At 33.5% G+C, this 22796-nt stretch overlaps 1 protein-coding gene across 13 annotated transcripts in view; it reads left to right on the plus strand.

Annotated features, from left to right (window-relative positions):
* Positions 1-22230, plus strand: part of LOC144976798 (MORN repeat-containing protein 1-like) — a 44854-nt gene extending 22624 nt beyond the window's left edge. For 4 of the 13 annotated variants that reach the window (XM_078921256.1, XM_078921251.1, XM_078921254.1 and 1 more), the window contains 4 exons: positions 1203-1304; positions 2650-2770; positions 8074-8136; positions 19774-22230. In XM_078921256.1, the coding sequence (XP_078777382.1) occupies positions 1203-1304; positions 2650-2770; positions 8074-8136; positions 19774-19834 (347 nt within the window). In that variant the 3' untranslated portion in view covers positions 19835-22230. Of the gene's footprint in view, positions 1-1202; positions 1305-2649; positions 2771-4527; positions 4637-6200; positions 6258-8073; positions 8137-9591; positions 9610-19773 lie in introns of all 13 variants that reach the window. The other 9 variants (XM_078921257.1, XM_078921259.1, XM_078921258.1 and 6 more) reach the window with 4 other exon arrangements.
* The last annotated feature ends 566 nt before the right edge of the window (positions 22231-22796 follow it).

Below are 22796 nucleotides of genomic sequence, written 5' to 3' on the forward strand. Positions count from 1 at the left end.
AGTTTATTTCTTTACACACAAACTCAGAAACAATAAGGACATACTATACATAATTTTGTGCAGCAAAACAAGCTTAGCATAAAAATAAAAGCATTAATTTCTTATGGCTATAACAAAGATTTTTTCTTCAATTTTGTGATGTAAAAAAAGAAATTTGAAAAAGAACATTGTTCATTGAATCGTAACAAATATGATGATTTTTCTCCAGTTGGTAAGGCTAGGGTTGATATATCTTTCCATCTAGTCTTCAAGTGTTTTGAGGATTATCACATCTCAATCTTTGTCACATTTCATAGATTTGAATGTCATAATGGTCAACTTTTTTTAATATGGATCTTTTACGTCTGTTGTGATTTTCATCATGCACTCTGGTAGAAACTTGTTTGGTTCTTTCAAAATCAAAATCTTGGTTTGCTACTTCAGCAAATTATGTATATATTTATATAATTCGTTTTAAACCGATTCACCATAAATATGATTATAAATGCATATCCTAATTCCACAGGAATTTTGGTCTTTAATGGGTATTTTATTGTAATATATGCATTTATATATATATATATATATATATATATATATATATATATATATATATATATATATATATATATATATATATATATATATATATATATATATATATATATATGTTTACAACTGCGTTCAGTGAAGCATTTGAAGATAATGGTGACAACCTAAAATTTATCCCATTTTAAAAAGGAAATAAATGCTATTTCAAAATTCTATTTAAAAAAAGTTAACTTATTATTTTCGAAGACATAAAAATACTTTGATAAATATACATATATAGGAACTTTGTTAACAAATTCACTGTTAAAAGGTTAGACAATGTAATATGTAGATGTGTTGATGTCATACCTCGTCATAATCTTTTCTTCAACTATTGAACAATTTATTTATTTAAAGAAAATAATGTTTTATTCCTAACATATTAACAACGTTTAATCCAATTAATATTTACCTGATGATCTCGGACAAGAGAAGAATTTATGATATGTCTCAATACTTTTTTATATTACCCCTTTTCTTTTTTACTCCAATGAATTATATATTTTAATTTAAATGTCATTTTACCTTTTTCCCTCCTCACCCCCTCCTCATGTGTTGATGGAAATTTGAAACATGACACCCCTGACATCGTTGCCTTCCCGGTGTGTTGAATCGAACAATCTATTTACTAGAGAGGAAAAATTCCCAAATTGTTGCACAAGGAGGAACGCTTCCAAAAACTCATACCGAGCCAGAGAAACCTGCAGCCTCCGATGAGAAAGTCGCCCGTACAGGTTTGTCAACATACTTTCAAGAAGTTGTTTGCAAACAATGGAACCAGAGGTCATAATTACAAGCTGCATAAACCAAGGTGTAACACATCGCTTAGGCAACACTACTTTAATCAACGTGTGATCGACCGCTGGAACAGTCTCCCTGAAACGGTGACCAATGCTCCAAGTGTCAACGCCTTCAAAAATAGCTTAGATAGCCACTTAGCAGATTACATGTTTAGCATAGTTGAACCGCCCATTAAGATCCCATCAAAGGGTTAGACGTATATACAGGTCAAAAGATCTGTTAGGGTTAGGGCCTTCAATTTATCAAAAAGTTTATATATTATAGATACAGGTCAAAAGATCTGTTAGGGCTTTTTATTGACTTTTATCTCGATGAACTGAATGCCAAGATCAGCAAAGGCACAAAACGCCTAATACGCTGGAAAACTATACTACTATACTATACTATGACCCACTGACTCAGCCTGATATTATATGGGAATTGACCTGATTTTAAAAAGAGAATTTAAAGTGAAGATTATCTAAAAATATGAATTTTGTTTTTTTGCTCTCTAGAAACGGAATTTGTTCTCCTACATAAATGAAATGAATTTAAACAAATTCTCATATTTTTGGCTATAAATTAAGTTTTCTTCATTTGAACCATTTCAACGAATTACCATTTTGAGGCAATGGGTCACATATCTTTTATAATTCTCTTAAATGATATGTCATGATTGTGGTATGACACTCGCCTTCGGATTGGAAGATCCATGGTTTGAGTCCCGCTCTGAGCGATGCATTGTTGAGTCCATGGAAAAGGCTCTTTACTCATATTCACACATTGTACTTTGGTGTAAAATGAGTACCTGGCTGTTAACGGTGTTGTCTCTGTTGGAAAAAAAAATAATATCCCCTAGCGTTGTGTCTCGTCCAACAGGTTAAGTGTTGTTGAAAGCCTGCACACTGGAATTATTTTGCCCTCCACACTTCTTGTAACACTGGAAATTGTTTTTATAATCAGCACGTGCACCGTGGCGAATGAAACTTAAGTCAAAAGCAACAACTTTGATGGCAAAGACACGGGTCATAACATCAAGAAACATAACTCAGTCAAATAGCTCTGATATAGCACTAGCTTTTGGTTCAAATAGCACTACGCTACTTGCCAAAATACACCCGTAAAGACATTTTTTTTCATATATTATGTCACTCTCTCTGTTGTATGTTTATATTTGAGTGTGTGTGGGTGTTTATGTAAATATGTGTGCGTGTAGCTTGCTTTTTTTAAAAAAATAATTCTCAATTAGTCAAAATTGGAGGCTGTTTTATTCAAATTCAAATAAAAACTTTGTCATAGGTGAATACATCTTGATGGTAACAGATGTCACCAACCCGCCATTTCTAGGTCGAAAATTGGACCCTGCTTTCCTCATGCTCAAGCTGAAGAAACCCAAGAAGGTCATAGTGAGGAAACCAAAGTATGTATCGTGCATGTGTTGTTTTGAAGTCATCATGATAAAAATGACTGTTTGTACTAATATTTATTACATTATGGATGTCAATACAAAAACCCTAATGTTAATCCTAATTTTTGTGTGATAATTTTGATTCAGAAGGCACAGGGGTAATAGTTCGTTGGCATATGTAGGGAGTGCTGTTTTTTTTTTTTTTTGTTGTTTTTTTTTGTTATAATAATCATTGTCCCTTTGCATTTTGCACTGTGTCATCGAGTGAAAAAAAAATTAAATATGCATCTTTTTCATGCAAATTGGCTTCACTAGTCTATCTTTCATGCAAATTGATCCATGTAAACTTTCACCCATTTTTGAGTACAATGGTCTACGTTACCAGGAGAACAAGGCTACAACTACAGCGGGAATTTATGAAATTCAAATTCACTTTGTACACTCGATATAATCTATGTGATGAATGCATATTTATAAATGGGATTTTTATTTAAACTATATTCCTCTACATCGGGGATGAAGAGGGCAAAGACAGGGCAAGATGAAGAATTATTACTTTTAAATCTTCACGAGTTGAAAGAACCTTTTTTTTTAAATTAACTCCATTTGTTTGTTATAAATCTCTATCCATGTTTAGTGACGATGAAGCTATTTCATTGCTTGTCTTAGTCCAAGCTATCATTATTTACTTTTGTGTTCTTCTCCATGTTTTTGGAGACTTTAACTTCGCTTTTCTCCTCTCTCCTCCCCAATGCTATCTTTAAACCCCTAGTTACTTTTTCCCTGAGCCAGTCTTTGATACCCTCATGCCATATTTTTATTGGTCTGCTTTTCTTTCTTTTATTATAAAACGCCATTGATGAATGTTTTTCTAAGCTGTCTTGTCAGATAAAATTTCCAAAATATTTCAGTTTGTTTACTTTGATATTTTGTATCAACCAGTTTGATGTTCGTTTCAGATGATTACTTATTTTTTCTTTTCTTATTTTACCTGTCCATGGAAGCTTCATAACCCATCTGTGATATTTCATTTAAAATATATGAATCCTTTCCTCGTCAACTTTTCCATGATGATCCACTCTACATTCTCACATATTGCCATTCTCAGGGAATGTGGATTTCCTTATTATTCTTAATTAAGACTGGTTGTCCTGTCCTTTCCATAACTTTTTCATTTGGCTGAATTAACTAAAAGCAATTGTTAGGCATCTTCTTATTTCCCATCACAGATTACTTAGATTTAAAATAGAAACACCATGCTAAGATATAATATCAAGGCTTTACTAGTGAGGCTATGTGGTCTAGTGGTATGATACTCGCTTTCGGATTGGAAGGTCCTGGGTTCGAGCCTCGCTCAGCGCATAGTTGAGTCCTTGGAAAAGGCTCTTTACTCACATTCTCTCACTGTACTCAGGTGTAAAATGAGTACCTGGCCATTAACAGCATTGTCTTTGTCGAAAAAATTGCAATATCACCTAACTGGCATCATGTCTCGTCCTACTTCATGTTACATATTGCTGTTGATCAGGGACCCCTTGTAAAGCGCTTTGAGTACGTTGAGTGGATATTGCGCTCTATTGTTTTTTTTATGGAATTTTTTTTCAAATCTCGTCACCCTTCTCGTATCTGAGTCCTAAATGAATAGACTTATGATTACCCCAAGATGCGGGTCTCTATTTTTATATCGTTATTATGAGAATCGGTGTGATATGTAACTATTCACTTTAAAGTTTGTTACTGCACAAGTATATAAAATTCACTAACACTAGATTCAGTGAGAGTGGGCAACTTATCGAAATCAGCGAGGAAGATGAGGATGAGGAAGACGACGATGATAACAGCAATGATGAAAGTCAAAATGTGTAAACGAAGCAAAGAGTAATGCTTATACTTGTCTCATTTCATTTTCTTTTTTGTTACTGCTGTTGTTGCTGTTGATATTGACAAAATAATTGGAGTCACAATTAATGCAAAGCCTTTAAAGTTAGTATCGTCAGCCGGTTACAAAGAATAAGACTGGGGAACTAATGAAAAAACTGTATATCTTTCTGATTCTATTACCTCTAAATTTAATAATATGGTGGTATTATAGAAAAGGAAATATCATAAAACTTTTTGTGGCTTTTCTTGGACACATTTAAATGAAGCTGATCACTAGATCTCAAAGTCCGAGAATTATAGTGCATATTATAGTGTTATGAGATTGCATAGGTATGGATGAGCAATATTGTCAATGTATTTACAACAGAGGAGAGCAGGGACTCTTAGATGTCAATCCGCAAAAAAAGATCAGACTGTTCATATCAAAAGTCAAGTCGAGTCTAATTCTATGGGGGAGAGACCTGAAGGACCACAAGATCAGGAAATTACAGCTTTAACAGCAACTGCCTCAGTAGCATCTGACAGATTCATTGACCTATCGCTATGAGTGATGCAACCTGTGGCAGAACACCAACAAGTACGAGACGATGAAAAAGCACACTGCATAAGCCGGAGGTTAATAGGGCACACTCTCAGGAAAATGGCCAACAACACAACATTGCAGGCAGTGAAATAAAATCCCCACGGGAAGTGTATAAGAGGATGGCAGAAAAAAATATATAGAGAAGTGACATTGACGCAGACACAAAGAAGATGGGTACAACTTAGAAAGAATTGGAAAAGACAGCCCAGGATAGAAGATGATGGTCGACGGCATTCCACAAGGAAAGGTGGGCATAAGTAAACGGTGACAGTTGTGAGATCTTTCTTGGTACATAATTTCATTTAGGTAGTTGATGTATCTTTCAATGAACAGTGAATGCAGCATGGAGTCCACATATTATTAAACCTGCTTATTTCACCAAGTTGAATCAGAGGTCTACACCCTTTAAGGGTCCAACTTTCATAAAATAATTTTGACTTGGAACACCCCAGGTTCCACCTATCTTTATTTCTCTAGGACTCTACTGTTGTCTACCTTATTATATGACATATATTTTTGTATACTTGATTCTTACTGTATATATATTTATAACTTATTTTCTTTTATTTACCCCCTTTTTAAATGATAAATAATGGAGACTAAAAATTATCAAACAGGACACTAGTGGTTTTGAAATGCTTTGCTTTAATGTGATTCCAAAATTTAAAGTAATTTTATGACAGCAAGTATCTTGACTTCTTTTTGTTGTTTTACCACTTTTTGTTCCATGCTGTTATATGAATTATATTATATTTAAATGTTATGAATAACTTCTCCCAATTCATATGTTTTGATGTTTTCATATATAACAGGTTTGTTTCAGATTAAGAAAATTCTGTTATGCTAACAATACACGGATAACATAGCCACAGTATTTTAGAAATGAAATTCAGGTGTTACAATTTCTTAAAAATGAAATTCTCATCTTACAATTATGTGTGCTTGTAGTAATTCAGTAACCATTAAATTTATTTACAGGAAAGATCATAAATGAGACTTTGGTGGCTTTAAAAAGTAAAGCCACGTTTAAAATTGGTAATTTGGTTTTAGTATACATAGTCACTATGAGTTCAACCCATCCTTTCTCTTGCATCTGTTTCATAAAATGTGTGCTAGCATAGAGTTTAAGTAGACCCTTACTGCATTTGCCTAGGGGGTAAGATCAATAATGTAAAATTTGAAGAAAAAAATAATGTCATTTTATTTCTCAATCTTTCATTTTCCCTTTAGAAATAAAGATAACATATTTAGAAAAAAAAAAGAGCTACACTCTTCACTGTCCATAATATGGCTCATTCACATTCAATTTCTATTTTATTTATGTACTATAAAAAGTGTAATTAAAAGATGAAGTTAAATTCATTGTTGCAGCTAATCTTTGCAAGTAGCTAAGCTTAGGTTTGGCGAATATAGTTTTAGCGAATGAGAAGTCGATTAAAATGTAGTGTGTTTGTTTAAATAGGGTTGAAAATGTAAACTCTCCTCAGTGGATTTTCTACTTTTCTTTCTTTGATCTAGTCAAGTAGATCAATTGAAATGATATAATTAGTTTTAGACCCATGTAGTCATTATCAACATTATTATCATTATCATTATAATTGATTATTATTATTATTATTTTAATTATTATCTTTATTATTATTATTATTATTATTATTATTATTATTATTATTATTATTATTATTATTATTATTATTATTATTATTATTATTATTAATATTATTATTATTATTATTATTATCATCATCATCATTACCATCATTTTAAGTAGATCATTTTTGAAGCGCCAGAATCAACAAATTGAAAGTTTAAGTTCAGTGAAAACTACTGAGAAAGATATTTCCAGATCAAACAACTTTTCCTTTTCCTTTCCTTTTTTCTTGGATTCTTTTTCTTTTAATTAAATAATACTAGAAAAAAAAAGATAATTAAAAGAAGCTTTCACCTCAGTCCAGTCAGTAGGGACAGCACAACAAATGGCCTCTCGCCAACTCATCTTCCTTGACATTAACATTCTTTTCAATTTAAATTATTTATATGGTTTACAACAAACCAAAGAATATATTTTTTGTTCTTCGTTCATTTTTACGATTGAATCTTGAGCACTTTCATTGCATTTTCTCCATTCTTGATACATTTCAATTGGAACAACAAATTTATACTTATATGACTGGGTGCCTCGGCATAAAATGATCAATGATAACCTATTTTATGATTTATTCATGCTATGAAGAGGATTCTGAGGAACACCAAAATTCTAACCTAAATGGAGATGATTACAAACCGTTATCAGTACTGTTTGAAATCTACCAGAAAGATAGGATTTAAACCACTTGATGGTTGTACTACATAAGATTCTTTCATTATAAATGGCACCATAATAATATCGCCAAAAGCTGCTATAAGACCTAAACGAAACACACGAAATCTTTTATTGATTAACACAAATGACTATTAATTTTTTAAATTCAATAATAATGAAGTTTTTGTAGTGCTTTTATGAATCTTGAATGCAGATTGTTTAGATTTGAATCATAAATTCTTTATTCAATCACAAGTTTCTCGGCTGCTGAGTGGCAACTTTTCAATAACTTTTGAAAGAAAGATGAATTTTCTAAAAAAAAAGAGAATTAGGCTTTTTAAACAATGTTATTATTAATAAATTTTGTTAATCAAGGGGAAACATACTTGGATAAATGATGTTATCATCATCGTCACCATCACCATCATCATCATCATCGTGTGTGGCTATCTATATTTATCGAATATAAAATTGAATTTTTCAAAAAATCAATATGCTGTTCAAACCTTGATCATAGAAATATAAAAAAATCTTTTGGTTGATTACCAGCAATACTTCTTCTAGGCTGGAAGTTTTAGAACCCCAGAGAAGACGAAGCAGAAGTTCATCGGTGTAAGTGGAGAGAAAGAAAGAGATAAATTATTTTATTATTATTTTATTTGTATTTACTCAAATTAAAAGCATAATCCCACACGCATAATTAGAAAATTCAAGACACCTTTTTCTTAACTCCTTATTAACAGGAGAAACTTACTTAAAAAGTAATGTTTGTTTATTTTTATTTTGTATTATTATTTTCATATCATTCATATTTGAGAATGTTTTCTACTTCTACCCACGGAATCGTGTTGGACAAAAACATCATTTACAATCATTGTCCATAGTTGTAATCGACATTAATATCAAATATATTGTCTCTAGGGTCTTGGGTCGTGATATTAAAAAAAAAATTTCTTGCCAGAACTGTCGCGATCCCCCAAAATTAAAAGAGGATTCATATATATATATATATATATATATATATATATATATATATATATATATATATATATATATATATATATATATATATATATATATATATATTCCTGTTACATTTTGAAGTGTAGGCATAAGGTAACCCCTGAACACCTGTACACGCGGTGAATTTCAAAATACCATAAATGATTCAGAGAAAAACTCAGATTTGGTTAATGTTGGTAAATTGTGGCCCATTGTCTCAAAGCAGTATTATGTCGGTATGATCCAGGTGCTGAATATATATATTAATAGCCATACATAACATGAAACTTGGGGGTAATTTCTACTATTTATTTTGGATAATAAAATTTAGTTTCTTACAGTCCTATAAAACAAATATGTTGTTATAGTAAATTCACCCTTACCGTTATTGTTGATCCTGACATATTACCTTTTTGAGATGCTAGGCACAATTGGTAAAATTTGAGACATAAGTTTAGATATATTTGTACATGGGGAGGCAAGTTTTACATTTTCTTCAAATTGAGAATTTTAAAAAGATTGTTTGTTAGGCTATGTGGTCTGGTGGTATGACGCTCGCCTTCGGATCAGAAGGTCCTGGGTTTGAGCCTCGCTCAGTGCATAGTTGAGTCCTTGGAGAAGGCTCTTTACTCACATTCTCTCACCGTACTCAGGTGTAAAATGAGTCCCTGGCTGTCAACAGCGTTGTCTCTCTCCAAAAAAAGTGTAATATTGCCTAACAGGCATCATGTCCCGTCCTGCATGTTAAATGTTGCTGTTGGCCAGGAACCCCTTGTAAAGCGCTTTGAGCACATTTAGTGGATATTGCGCAATATAAAAGGTCAATTTTTTTTTCATAACCACTTAGTTTTTCAGATTTGCTTGTAACAGATAATAGCTTATTAGTAGTATAGCACATTGATTTTCACTGAAAATAATATCAGAACACAGTAGAACAACCCTGCTTTATTAATTTCTCACTTCAGTTCAGTATTCCTCACTGGCAAAAAATACAGAGCAACATAAGGCCCTTTTTTTTGCATACAAATAATTTTAATTTTATTTTTCTTCACTTACTTGGAATAGTACGCTTGATAGAGACAGGTAAAACTTTAGCTCAGGATACTATGTATGTATGTATGTATAATTTTTGTGTATTATTCATATACCAAGGTACTTATATTTATATTGTGTATCCATTTAGCTGAATATATTATATATTTTATTTTCATTCATCCTTTAGAGGATATAGGTTTCCACCAGTCCTGGACTCTTGTCAATCACAAAACTTGCTATTGGAATTATTTTGATATGTGTGAATGTATACACGAGTAGTTATATCATATCTTCAATCCACATACATTTTTCCACTTTATTTTTACTGTGGTCTCATTTATTTTTCAAAGCGTGTCTTCACCCCTTAGATAATTTTGGTTTTGAAATTGTTCGAAAATGTCAGACACTTTATGCCACCTTTATTCATTCCTTTATTAAATTAGTTAACGAATACCTCTCATTATTCACTATTGGTGGAATTTTATAGAAGATGAAGTTGAAGTCATTCAGCTTTTAGACCACGAGAGCGTAGATTTGCTCTCAATCAAATTCTCTGGAATAGACTATTATCATTAAAAGTTATACATAGTTTTGTGTGTAGTTACACTTGTTTTGGCAGGCAGAAGTATTGAGTATTTTACCATCAATACCATGAGCCATAATTACTTGGATTAAAAGATTCAGCATATTGTTAGCAGGTTAGAATTCATTGGGTTAAAAAGTTTGTTCAGCGGCATATGGAAATCATTTTGTACGAAATAACACCTGAAACATTAAATGCAGTGGACTACATTTTATCCCAAATTATTTTGATAAAGGCAAGCAGACGTTGTAGTGCTTAGGCCACTGGACCCCCCCTCCCCCCCCTTTGGGAGTTTATGCCACTATGTTTTTCAAATAATAGAACTTATTGGCCATACAAATTCCACTGTTACCGTAAAAATAAGTGTCATTTAAGAGAGTTATGGCCCTTTGAAAAAAGTGAGTTGTGTCCCCTTGCAAAAAAGAGACAACATTTCTTTCAAAGGCTCTGGAGACTACAATATTAATTCAAATATATGCAAATTGGGTATCAAACTGAAGGAAATTAAATATACTATCAAACTATGTGCACAAGCTTTCAATTTGTAAATATTATATAGATTCACAGAAAGTTGAAACAATTTGTCAGTAATCTCATGAAGTGTCATATCTAAACTTATGGGCTATTTCAGTGTTTTACACAAAAATTATTTTAAATATGGCCAAAAACAGCATGTTCATTAAAAATGTAGCACTGAAGAAAGCTATGGCCCAAGCCTCAACAACAACCTTCATATTTCTCCGTTACAGGAAAAACTAAAAGTGTACGCAACCCTTAAATTTTTCTCCACTTTGTGGGATGCCAAATTCATCATAATTTTCATTCTTTTTAAACATGGTATTGATGTCCAGTTGTCACATTTAAAAGTAAGTTGAAGGTGTGGTAAAAACAATAGATATATCATGAAAAAAGACTAATTTGTTCACAACCCAAGTGAAGCATCATTACCGAAGACTTTTGAACGAAATCGCATTGTTATATTATGAAGAATAATTGATACTCAAAAGGGATTCTTGATTCAAGATGCAGTAAGTACATAAAAACAATATCCTTATGTGTTTTGCAAACATGCTATACTCCTTAACAGTTTGCACTGCTCACCAATTTATTACATATCCTCATCATCAGTAGCAAAATCCTCTTCGTCCTCTGAAGTGTCGTCAAGGAAATCACTGTCAAAGCTATCACTACCATCCTCGGCATATGTATCTTCGTCAGTACTGGTGCAGCTTTCTTCGTTACACAATTTCCTGCAACTCATCTGGGATGAAAGCATCTTTGAACCACTGTACTTCCAATTCAGTTGCAGAATTTCTCTGCCAACCGTTATCCTCTGGTTTTGGAATGCTAGGATTCTGGCACACTGCATTCCTCCAAATGAGAGTTTGAATGTTGGCTCTTGATATGTGCAGTGACAATACTTGACTACAAGGAGGCATCTGACACAGATCAATTCCACCACTGCATGAGATGGTACCTTTCTTTCCTTTGAAACGCTGGCGAATTATGTCATACCTCACTTTGTTGACACTTGTGCATGAGGTTTTGCCATACAGCTTGCACACAAATGACTCTAACATGAGACAGTAATTACTCGAAACAGCTGCTGATGTTCCAAATCTGGAGAACAGAATTCTAAGATCTTCCTCCTTTTGAAGAAATTTTAGAGCTTTCAGCTTTCCTTGCCCAGCAAAGCAACTTGTTGTGTCACAGCCTGTGAATGCATGGACACCAAGTAATGCATCACACATCTGTTTAGACAAAGTCTTTGCAATCTGAGAGACATTGATTTGTCGCCTGTTGTTGCTACAGCCAGTATCAAAAATCAGGGTCTTTCCAATTGTCTCTGAGAATGAAAGGAGAAGTAAGAAGACATCCGTGTCTGGTGATCTGACAACAATTGTTTCACAGTTTGGTTGGCGGGAAGCATATTGACAGTGCAGTATAATTCGTGTGTCTGCCTCTTCCTGTGATGAGTAGAGATCTAGACAAGGTACAGCTGTGGTAAATTCATCCGTGTCACTGTAAAGTAAGGCGCATCTCTCTTCACAGACAAAGAAGATTTCCCTGTTTCTCAATTTCTTTGCATATTCGTTACTTTCCCATTCCTTGAGGAGAAACCTGATAAGGGATCTTTTGTTATCAACGCAGCTGAGAAATGATTTCCAACGTCTGGGCACTGTTGTTTCAGATCCTCTTAACAAGTATGCATTATCTTCAGAAGATCATCTCCTCAATCTCTCACAACCTTTGATTGAATCTTCTATGTAAGTATCAGTCACAAAGTGTACACAAGCTGCTTGTGGTAAGGAGGAAAATGTAAGTTTGGCTACTTCACCAAATGTATTTGGGATTGCTGACAGAGTTTGTAACAGTGCATTGCCATCAACAATGAAAACGGTGTTTGTTTTTTTTTTTTTGCATAATCCTCGAACATTAATGAATTGTCAGGCGTGAGCTTGTGCAAAAGAGTTGCTTTGTTGGTCTTCAGAGGTAAACCATCTGATGAAGCCAGCGACCATGGAGTAGGTGTTAGAGGATATTGAAGAACTTTTTGAAGATCAACACTGTGCTCTTGGGACAAAACAAGAAGCTGGCCAAATAAATTTCTTTGTGCCTTGATTTTGACCACGTTCATGTCTTTTTTCACTGTTACCACTTTCCTCAATGATGCAAATGTCTTGGTCTTGTTCCTTTCTAATGGCTTGTGAAATTCTACAGTCTTTTCCTTCAGTCTGTTTTCAACAAAACTTTCAAACAATCTTTTTCCTGTTTTTTCCACGGCTAGCAGGTCATCAGCAACATCCTCTTGCACTTTCATTCCTGAAGCTTGACTGGCCAGACCATCTTCAACTTCAAAGGGGTTGATAAATGCTGAAAATGCCTGGAGGATCTTTTGCACTCGCTTTTCACTTTGTCTTTTTTTCTGCAAGGCTCAATTCTTTGTGGGTGTCTATATCCATACAGTTGTTGTTGCTGATCATTCTTTGGGTTGCTGATACATATTCTGCTCGATTGTGTCTTGTTACACTCCAACGGTAATATCTTGGAAGACTCTTGCTGAACCCAACAATACCTCCTTTTGTCTTTGCATGTTTGTTTATTGTTTGTTCAATGGTCATATCAACTGCTATTCTTCTAGCAGGCGTCCTTGATCTGGAGACACTAAATCCATTATCTTGTAACATTTCTTCTGCCCCCTGGGTGGGAATGAATCAGGTTGGCTAGTGACACAAAATATACACTGATATACTTGGCATAATTGTGGTGATTCATGGTAAAAAGCAGTGGGCACAGTTCTTTTAAACAAGATATATGAAGAAGAAAGTTGTTTGTCTTTGTAGCTCGCAGAAACTGGAGGAGAAGCCAAACTCTGTCCATGTATTGGATCCAGTATTGTGCAGTTTTTCCGTACTTTCCTGAGCGGACACTCTCTTTGAAGGCTTCATACTGGGAAAATAACTCAGCATACACAGTTGACTGGAGAATTTTATTAGCTGTATGGCTTGAAATTCCTTCGGTGAATTCCTTTATGTAAGACATGAGGTCTTTACTGAGTTTTGAATCCGTGTCCTGCTCAAATTTTGCAAGCAGAAGTCTCTCTAGAGCCTCCAAAACAGACACATGCACTCGTATAGCCCTGTTGTAGTTCTTTCCACTCATAACCCTATCCATAGAACCATGTGCACATAGCCCTGCTTCAGTCACAATTTCTTCAAAACCAGATCCATTTTGGAGCTTTCCCAGGGCACCAAGATATGACATTATGGTGTGAAAGACACCCAGGTGAATAATGACTGTTTGTAAAGCTGTGGGTTTTGCCAGACAATATCGTAAGCTTTCTTTGCTACAGCAAGGTCAAATGTTACAAATGTATATGGCTGACCAAGCTCTTGTGTTGCCTCTAAAGATAGTTGTAGCACCTTCTGTACTGTAGCTGCTTCAGTTATGGGAGCATTGATGACAGGCATATATTCAACAATTGAAGGCATGTTGGTTTCATTTTCATTTTGGGGGTTTGGAGTTGTTGATGAAAGCCAACCTTTCCAGCCAGGGAAACGTTCTCCGTCTGAATTCAACTTCATCCTACAGAACAACCACAGAAAATTATCTTGGTACAGCTGTCTTTCTTGATTGTTTTCTACTGTTGTTGTGGAAATAGTCAGAGAAGGTTCTGCTCTTCCAGTTGCAAAGCAAGGCTGAATTTGGATGGGTTTGAAAGTTGCTGACCTTTTCTGTGTTTTTCCAGTCGTGACATTTTGTTGCTCTATTTTTCTTTCCAAGTTTCCTTCTTTTATTTCTTGGATCATGATGCCATTAGTAGAGTGTGTGGTGCCAGACCCATCAGTGGTCTCCTCTGTGAGATCGAAATTATCCCAGCAAAATGGGTGATTTTTGGATGTGCCAATGCTGCAGAAGGAAGATTTGTGGAGCATTCAACAACACTATCGCACATTGCAGTCTCCAGTTCCAAAAGAGTAGAGTGGGATGCGCAATGTCCAAAGCGGTTAAGGATGTTTATAATCTGAAAACTTCCAGTCAAATGCCTCACAGTCATCCCCAGAAGTAAATGTTTAGGCATTTTCCATTGTCCACAAGTGACATTATATCAAACACCTTGGGCCATGGAACGTACAAGTCTTTCAGACCTACTACTCATATGTCCTGCACCTTGCTTGGATAGGAGTGTAGTAAAAAATTTGATCAGAGCAGAAGGAAGTTGGTCTTGAGCAGATAGCAAATACTCTGATGTGGGGGGGGGGGGGGGGGGGGGGGGGGGGGGGGGCGGTGGGCCAAGGCATTTGTGAATGATCTTTGAAAGAATCCAGAATCAAATGTCTCAGGTTACAGCAGCTTCTTGCAGTTTTCTTTCCTCTGATGAGGCACTCTCAAATGCAGCTTCAATTGCACAGCCTTTGGGGACTTCATTATTATAGAGAAAATGGCTATCAAAGATTTAAAAACCCTATATAGCTTTGTAAAATATTTTATGATATGAGGCAAAAAATGAGAAATGACAATAAAATTCCACTATTTATTGCATTTGAAGCAATTTTAGGGTGATAAACAATCATTTTATGCACAAAAATGAGTTCACGAAAAATTGCACCCGATGACCTTTCAAGGGCCATAACTCCTGTAAATGATACTTGAAAAAACTGTAACACCCGGATTAATTTGTGTTATATGTCCCTGAAGCATGCCTGAATTGTGCTAGTGCAAAATCCCTCTTGTTTATTCATCCTGAAGGGAAACAAGTACACTGTAATAGATTTTTTTTTAAATTATAGAGAAAATGGCTATCAAAGATTTAAAAACGCTATATAGCTTTGTAAAATATTTTATGATATGAGGCAAAAAATGAGAAATTACAATAAAATTCCATTATTGATTGTATGTGAAACAATTTTAAGGTGATAAACAACCATTTTATGCACAAAAACGATTTCACAAAAAATTGCACCCAATGACCTTTCAAGGGCCGTAACTCTCGTAAATGACACTTGAAAAAACGGTAACACCCGGATTAATACTCAAGATATATTGCTGTTTCAGAAAAACCATGTGGCGAAAACTCCCCCAGGGAGGGGAGGGTTTCGCCCACTGGCCCATGCACTGTTGGTCTTAAATGATTTGAAGATGTCTTTTTCTTTTAAAAATGTCCACAATTAATATGAATCAAATTGTCTTCCTGTATTCAGTAACAGAAATATTAAGATTGAAAATTACTTCAGTACCATTATAAATAATTAATCTGTGGCGTTGATAGGCCAGCAGTATCTTTGTCTCATCTTACTTCAAAAAACAAACAATTTTTGGTGTGGCCAGTGACCAATTTGGTGACAAAACTCTGGCCTCAGCGTTGTGTCTTGGGCAAGGCTTTCAACACACACCATCCCACAATCCCACTTTATTATGGTGTGAATGAGTACCCGACGGACGCTTTAACAATGCTAGTACAAAATGGCACTTATCTTTCAACTTGAACCATATGGGGAAATGTGCATCGGCATGGTCTGCTGAAGATAAAAAGCATTGCACAGTGAATCCATGGAAATTAGCTTGTTAAATAATCAATAGGATCAATTTATGGTGCTTTGTTGATTAATTCCAGAGTGTTTACAATGACTGAGAATATTAGTAGGTACACTATAAATCATAAACCATCCGGACTAAAAAAATCTATTTTTCCTTTTTTCCACGACTAGTTGTGTTAAGCTCTTAATATTAAGAGTGAGGTCTCATAACTGATTCCAAGCCCATTATTTGGTGTGTTTGATGTTATCACTTCCATTTCCTTCAACTTCAACTGATTTTTTTTTATAACCCTATAAAACGTGCAATATATATATATATATATATATATATATATATATATATATATATGTATATATATATATATATATATATATATATATATATATATATAATATATGTATATATATATATATATATATATATATATATATATATATATATATATATATATATTTACATATATATATATATATATATATTCGTTCCCTTGTTTCAGTGTTCTATTCAGTTTCAAACATTTTGTGGTCATTTCATTGCTCTTCACTTCTTCAAGCTGTTATCACTATTCTTTTTTTTTTTTTTTTTCACGATTCTCATTAATTTGACATTTCTTCCTTGATGCTAAGTTAAAAGTTTTTAAATTACTGCAAAACTTTTGCTTTCAGTCAATCAAAATTGAAGGTAGAATTACATATTATGTATCTTATTTAGATCTGGCAATAGCAAAGGTAATATGGGTCATATCATCATGTCATGTTGACAGGTTTTTGCTATGTTATTAGTAATAAACAACAAATTTGACTTTCAATATAGAACAATATCCACTAAGCAACTAAAACAAAAACCAAACCACTCACAAGTACATAATGTTGTGCTTACCTTATAACTGAAGCCAGGATGATATTGGATTACTGAGCCGAATGTAGCATAATTAAGAAAGTAAGATCAAGGAGAATTAATATCATTTGGAGTGTGTTAAAAGTCCAAGAGATGGAAGTGAGTAGAAAAGTGCCAGAAGACGATAGAGAATAAAAAAAAAATCGCGGCGGTGATGGGGGTTTGAACCCGCGACCTTATTGGTACAACTCCGCCTGGCAGGTGGGAGCGTGACTCTACCATATGAGCTATCCACGATTCCCCCCAAAAAAAGTATCTAACTCATGTCCTTCATGTTAAAAGTCCAGTGACTTTTTCCTATATCACGAGTCATTTCAAACTCGAGTCATGATATTGTAATATCAAGTATTAAGGATTCAAGTCGGTGGTAGTCTCTCAACTTCTCAATATTGAGCATCGTTACTAATAACACGAATGGCATTGCAAATAAACTTTAATCTCAGCATTGTATCCTTGGGGTGGATGCTTTACACATTTCAATCAGTTGTGAATTTGTGTATGGCAAAATGAATTTTATGTAAATGTTGCAGGCAAACAGTATTTATGTTATATATTTCAAAATACGCTGACCATATGCAAATATATAAATACAATTTTTAAATAAAAGTTTTATAGATACTGGATAAAGAATGAATTTTAAAAAATAAAACAAGACAGTTTCGTAAAAAAAAAAAGAAGAAAAAAAAAAAAGAAATATTTAGAGAGCTTAATCACCTTGATACAATGCCAAATAAGATTCCAATTATTTTTCCTAAGGGGTTTATCATGAGATAAGATGCCTCAGGTGCAGTGCAACACCTTTAAGTGAGCAATAAAGGCTGGTTTTTTTTTTCTAAAGGAAAAAAATACCAATAGTAGGAATCAAAACCGATGCCTCTTAGTGTAAATGCAATGCTTTATTTACTCGCACATCTCGCCTCCAACAAATTTTTCATCTCAAGTCTGCTTTAGATCATTTCTTTCTGATATTTTGAAAGATGCATTTTATTATTGTTTTTTTTTTCACAAAAAGAAAGCAATCTTTGACAAGAATCTGGCATTGCATTAAGGTGAAAATCTCTCTAAACATTTAATGTGGTATCTTTGAGAAAACATTTCTTGAGTCAAGACCAGAAAGTCTCTTGCTTTTGGGTGCAGGAAATTTTGCGTTCGAAATATTTTATTATCATTCATAATTTAGATTTATTCCACTCTGTCGTGGTTCTTAGCTTCAGGCAGTAGAATAGAGATATAACACTGCAATATATAAAATTACATATTTCCATTTTTGTTCATGTCACAGCTTATTAACTTTTTTATTCTCTTTATTCGGGAGCACAAAATTCCTCTGAGGACACATTTTTTTTGCTTCAAATAAAAAATAATTTTGTTACAATACAAGTAGATAAATATTACATATATTATTTTTATCCATTGGCGCCAAAATTGATCGCTGTATAAATATTTATCATAGAATATTAATACGGACATTTTGAATCTGCTTTCAAAGTTATGTTTTGTGGTTTTATTATCACCAAATCATTTCATATTCAATGTAACCAGGGGTATTACTCATATTATTAGCAATGCCTTTGAATAAATGTTAATACTGAGTATCTCACTAAGAGCATTGGCTGATTTTCACAGAATATGACACAATTTAATCCAATTTAATTCAATTTCTTAAAATCCTTACATTAAATAAAATATTTTAAGGCCATAAGGTTTAAGTTTAAGGAACCAAATTTTATTATTGTTTCTTAAGTGCTAAACGGACAATCTGACAACAATTGCTTGCCACACATAGAGGATACTAGTATATTGCACAGTACTATTCATCAGATGTAATAAACCCAACTACACATCAGGGTTGACAGAGGGGTCAGATAAAAAAAACCTCGACTAAAACAGGGATCGAGCCCGGTTCACTTGTTTGTGACTGTGAGTTGAGTGCTCTATCAAATGAGATTTTGAGACTTCTTAGCTGCAATAGAATTTCTCTGCTCAGAAAGCAAAAGCAATTGTTAGTCAGATGCATACAACAGATTCTGGACTCAATGAGCCTGATGGCTTTCATGTGGGTTGATGGCTAAATGATTATAAATGACTTCTACGATTTTTTGAAAAGAAAGTGCAAAATCTTTTTGAAAAATGTACATAGGCTAATGCAATTGTTATAATAAGTGTAACGATTTATATTGCAGAATTCCACTATGCTCAATGTTCATTCCATTTCATACAGTATATGTCGTACATAAGGCAGCATTCTTACAATATAATGTATCATCACTCCAAGGTACTCATTCACACTTGGCTCAAATGGGGAAATGTGTGTAAAGTGTCAAGGAACATAAATGTTATTGTCACCCCATATCGCCGATTACCTTTAACATAGTCTTAATTTTATTACTGGATGAGACATCTTTCTACTTGACCACAGTTTTTTTTTTTATCTACATAGAATCGGATAGCAATCTTGAAGGACGCCCTTCGTTGAGAACTCTTTTCAATTTCATTGACTTTGACTGTAATCACATATGATTTTATGTCTATTGATCTAAAAGTAATTCTGAGCTTAGTTCATTACAATTTATTTCATCCACATTGTTACTCACATGCCTTTAGACGATTAGAATTTTTGATCCATATGGATGTTGTTATATTTATACAGAAATGATATTAATATTTATTTATTCATGATTTTTCTTTCCAAGGTGGGACACACAGAGGCATATTGCGATGGCCATGAGCAGGGCAAATGCAGACAACCCTTAAGAAACAAGGCATTCCATCAACCAAAATGTTATTCTTTTATTTTATCATTTGTTGTTTTTGTTATTTGTTATTCGTTACCATGTTATGTTATGCGATGCACTCTCATTCCCCATCCATATTCCAATGCCCATTAGTTTACATTTTATATCATTATCGCTTTACATGTCGCAAAATTGTAATGTAATTGTAGGAGTTTCCATGTTAAAATTCAAGCTGTTTGGGAACCAAAAAGACAGTTTAAAAAATGCCAAAGATATAGTGCCTTCATTATGTTTATCATTTTAGTAGGGTTTAGAGAAGTAGTTCCTTTCGTGTATGAATAATTTAGATAATAAGAGGGATTTTTTTTCATTTCTCAAAAGAGACAAATAAAATGGTGAATTACTTGTGTGATGACAAGGATTATTGGAATTGCAGTTGCCTTACGCTCGTTTTGTCTAATTTTCCGGGAACACAGTGCTTGCTAAGGTCGTCATACCAAAGTATATCATCAACTTATTATGTATATATATATTTAATCATATTATGATACAAATGTGATAATAAGAGTGCTTGACATGTAGACAATGCTGCAGTAATACTTAAAACTAAGGCATATACAATATTTTATTATTAATTAAATATAGTCCACGCTCATCATGAAATCGCGATAAGTGAGGCTGGGGGGAAAAATAAATAATACACATTGGGACGGCAAAGTTTTGCTATATATGTGATAAATAAACTGTTTCAAATAATATTACTATTTATGCTGGGGATACTAAATATGTGACTCACCGATTCAGACTGGTACTATGTTTGGATAAAAGGGATCCAAAAATGAATAAATACTTAAAATTATCAGAAAGATAAAATTTTGGTTTATACTCTTTATGACACTAGATTCTTTCTCCTTGAAAAAAGAACTAATAAATGTAACAAAAGTCTTTTATTTTTTATATAAATTCAATTTTTAACGTCTAAATCACTCCGATAAAAACCATTTTGGAGCAGCAGGTCACATATGAGTTTTCAAATCTGGATAGAAATCTGAAATGGTGTGAATGAAACAAATAAAAGAAATAAAAACCAATACATCACAAGAGGTTACCTGATAGTTGGGATGAATGTTTATTTTATTCACAAGAGTACATATTTCTGCTGTGACCTCTTCTCTGCATTAAACAATTGTTGAACTCAAAAGAATGAAGACATGAGAGAATGCTCCAATTTGCACGTTTATTTTGAAAATATGAAAGTAAAAAATTTGAATGCAGGCACTCCTGCAAGATAAAAACCAGAAAAAGTCTGTAGACTTCCTCAACCTGGCTGATTGTAACTCCTCATAACGGACAAAAGCCAGAGTCCTTAATAAACACCATTTGACATTTGATTTAGTGCTCCTCATGCACGTCTGGAGTTGTAAGGTAATTCATGAATCAGCGTGGAGGATGAGTTGGTCAACTTAAGGCAGTAAACTGAAATATTGTCATCTTGTCTTGAGACTTTTCTGTGTCACAAAGGCAAGCAAATAGGTGAAATGTATCATTTATTTCGAGGAATGAATTTGATTTGAAATAATCTGCTTTGTATCATTTAGACAGAAGTGACATTCAGTCGACAGGCACTTTTGTGAAAACCAGTGTATAATAATAAATAAAATTCAGCCCCAAGGATAATTTGTCTCTACGGTCGATTCCAAGGGAGGAGTGAAATAACCCTGGTGTCAACTGCAATGCAGCACTGCAAAGTAAGCTAGGGTGAAGTGACTGGCTCAATCAAGGTCACCAAGCGCGACGGTGGTCAAACTCTGCATCTTTCAGGTACTAAGCAAAGACCATACTGCTAAGCCATGCATAATGGTTTTTGATTTAGTTCATCATTAAAGGATTAAAATGAATTTATTAAATGTTAAATCAAAACCTATTTTATGTAAGCTTATGGAAGATCTAAGTGGACCCAATTTATAATGCTAACTTTATTAGTAAATTACTGTCACTGTCACACCCAAAATAATTTAAATTAACTACCAGGGATAGATCTTGATGTGTAGACTGTAGAATATGCAATATTGCCAAAGACATCTTAAGCTCATGTAGTTGTATATATACACATGTGATCTGGTGATATTTATTCTCATTGTATATGTTGTAAATGGCATTTTCAGTTAAAACACAATCACAGCTTTTAAACTAAAGATAACTTTGACAAATTTTAGACATTAAGATATAATAATTTTCATTTACTGCTTGATCTAAAAATCTGTGATATTTAGCATTTTTTAAAAGCAAAAGATCTGAAATGGAGATGACTTTTGTTGTTTTTTGAATGTTGTGTTTCAATTTTATTCATCTCAAAAAATGGATAATCATGGTTCCATTCATATTTTTAAATAAATATAAATGAAAGAAAAAAAATGTGCGTTTATCTTTGTTGATCAAAATCACTAACCACAACAGGCAGATTCTAAGTAATACCGAGGACTAGATGAATTTATTTTAATGTTGTGTGTGTATATATATATATATAAATATATATATATATATATGTATATATATATATATAATATATAATATATATATATATATATACTAATATATATATATATAAATATATATATATATGTGTGTGTGTGTGTGTAATACACACCATTAAGATAAATCCACCTATTTCTCTCTCAACAAAAGACTCCAGGCAGGGTCAAAATGGAACCAAATCGTCCCATTCGAGAACGAGGTAACAAAGGCACATATAACTGACATATGATACAGGGGAGAGAAGACATAGCAAGGCTATAGATCAGTATAATATCTATTGCTCCAAAAAGGACCAATGTTCCTCCACCCAATTCCATCTGTGTGGGATCCTCACTAGCAAAACCAAAGAAAGATAATTGAACAAGTACAGAGGGCTGCAGCAACGTTTGTAACAAACTCACTAACTTGATCGTGATAGATAGATAGATAGATAGATAGATAAATAG

This window comes from Berghia stephanieae, chromosome 7 (genome assembly GCF_034508935.2).
Source record: "Berghia stephanieae isolate SIO BIC M18660-M18661 chromosome 7, UCSD_Bste_1.3, whole genome shotgun sequence".
NCBI lineage: Eukaryota > Metazoa > Mollusca > Gastropoda > Nudibranchia > Aeolidiidae > Berghia > Berghia stephanieae.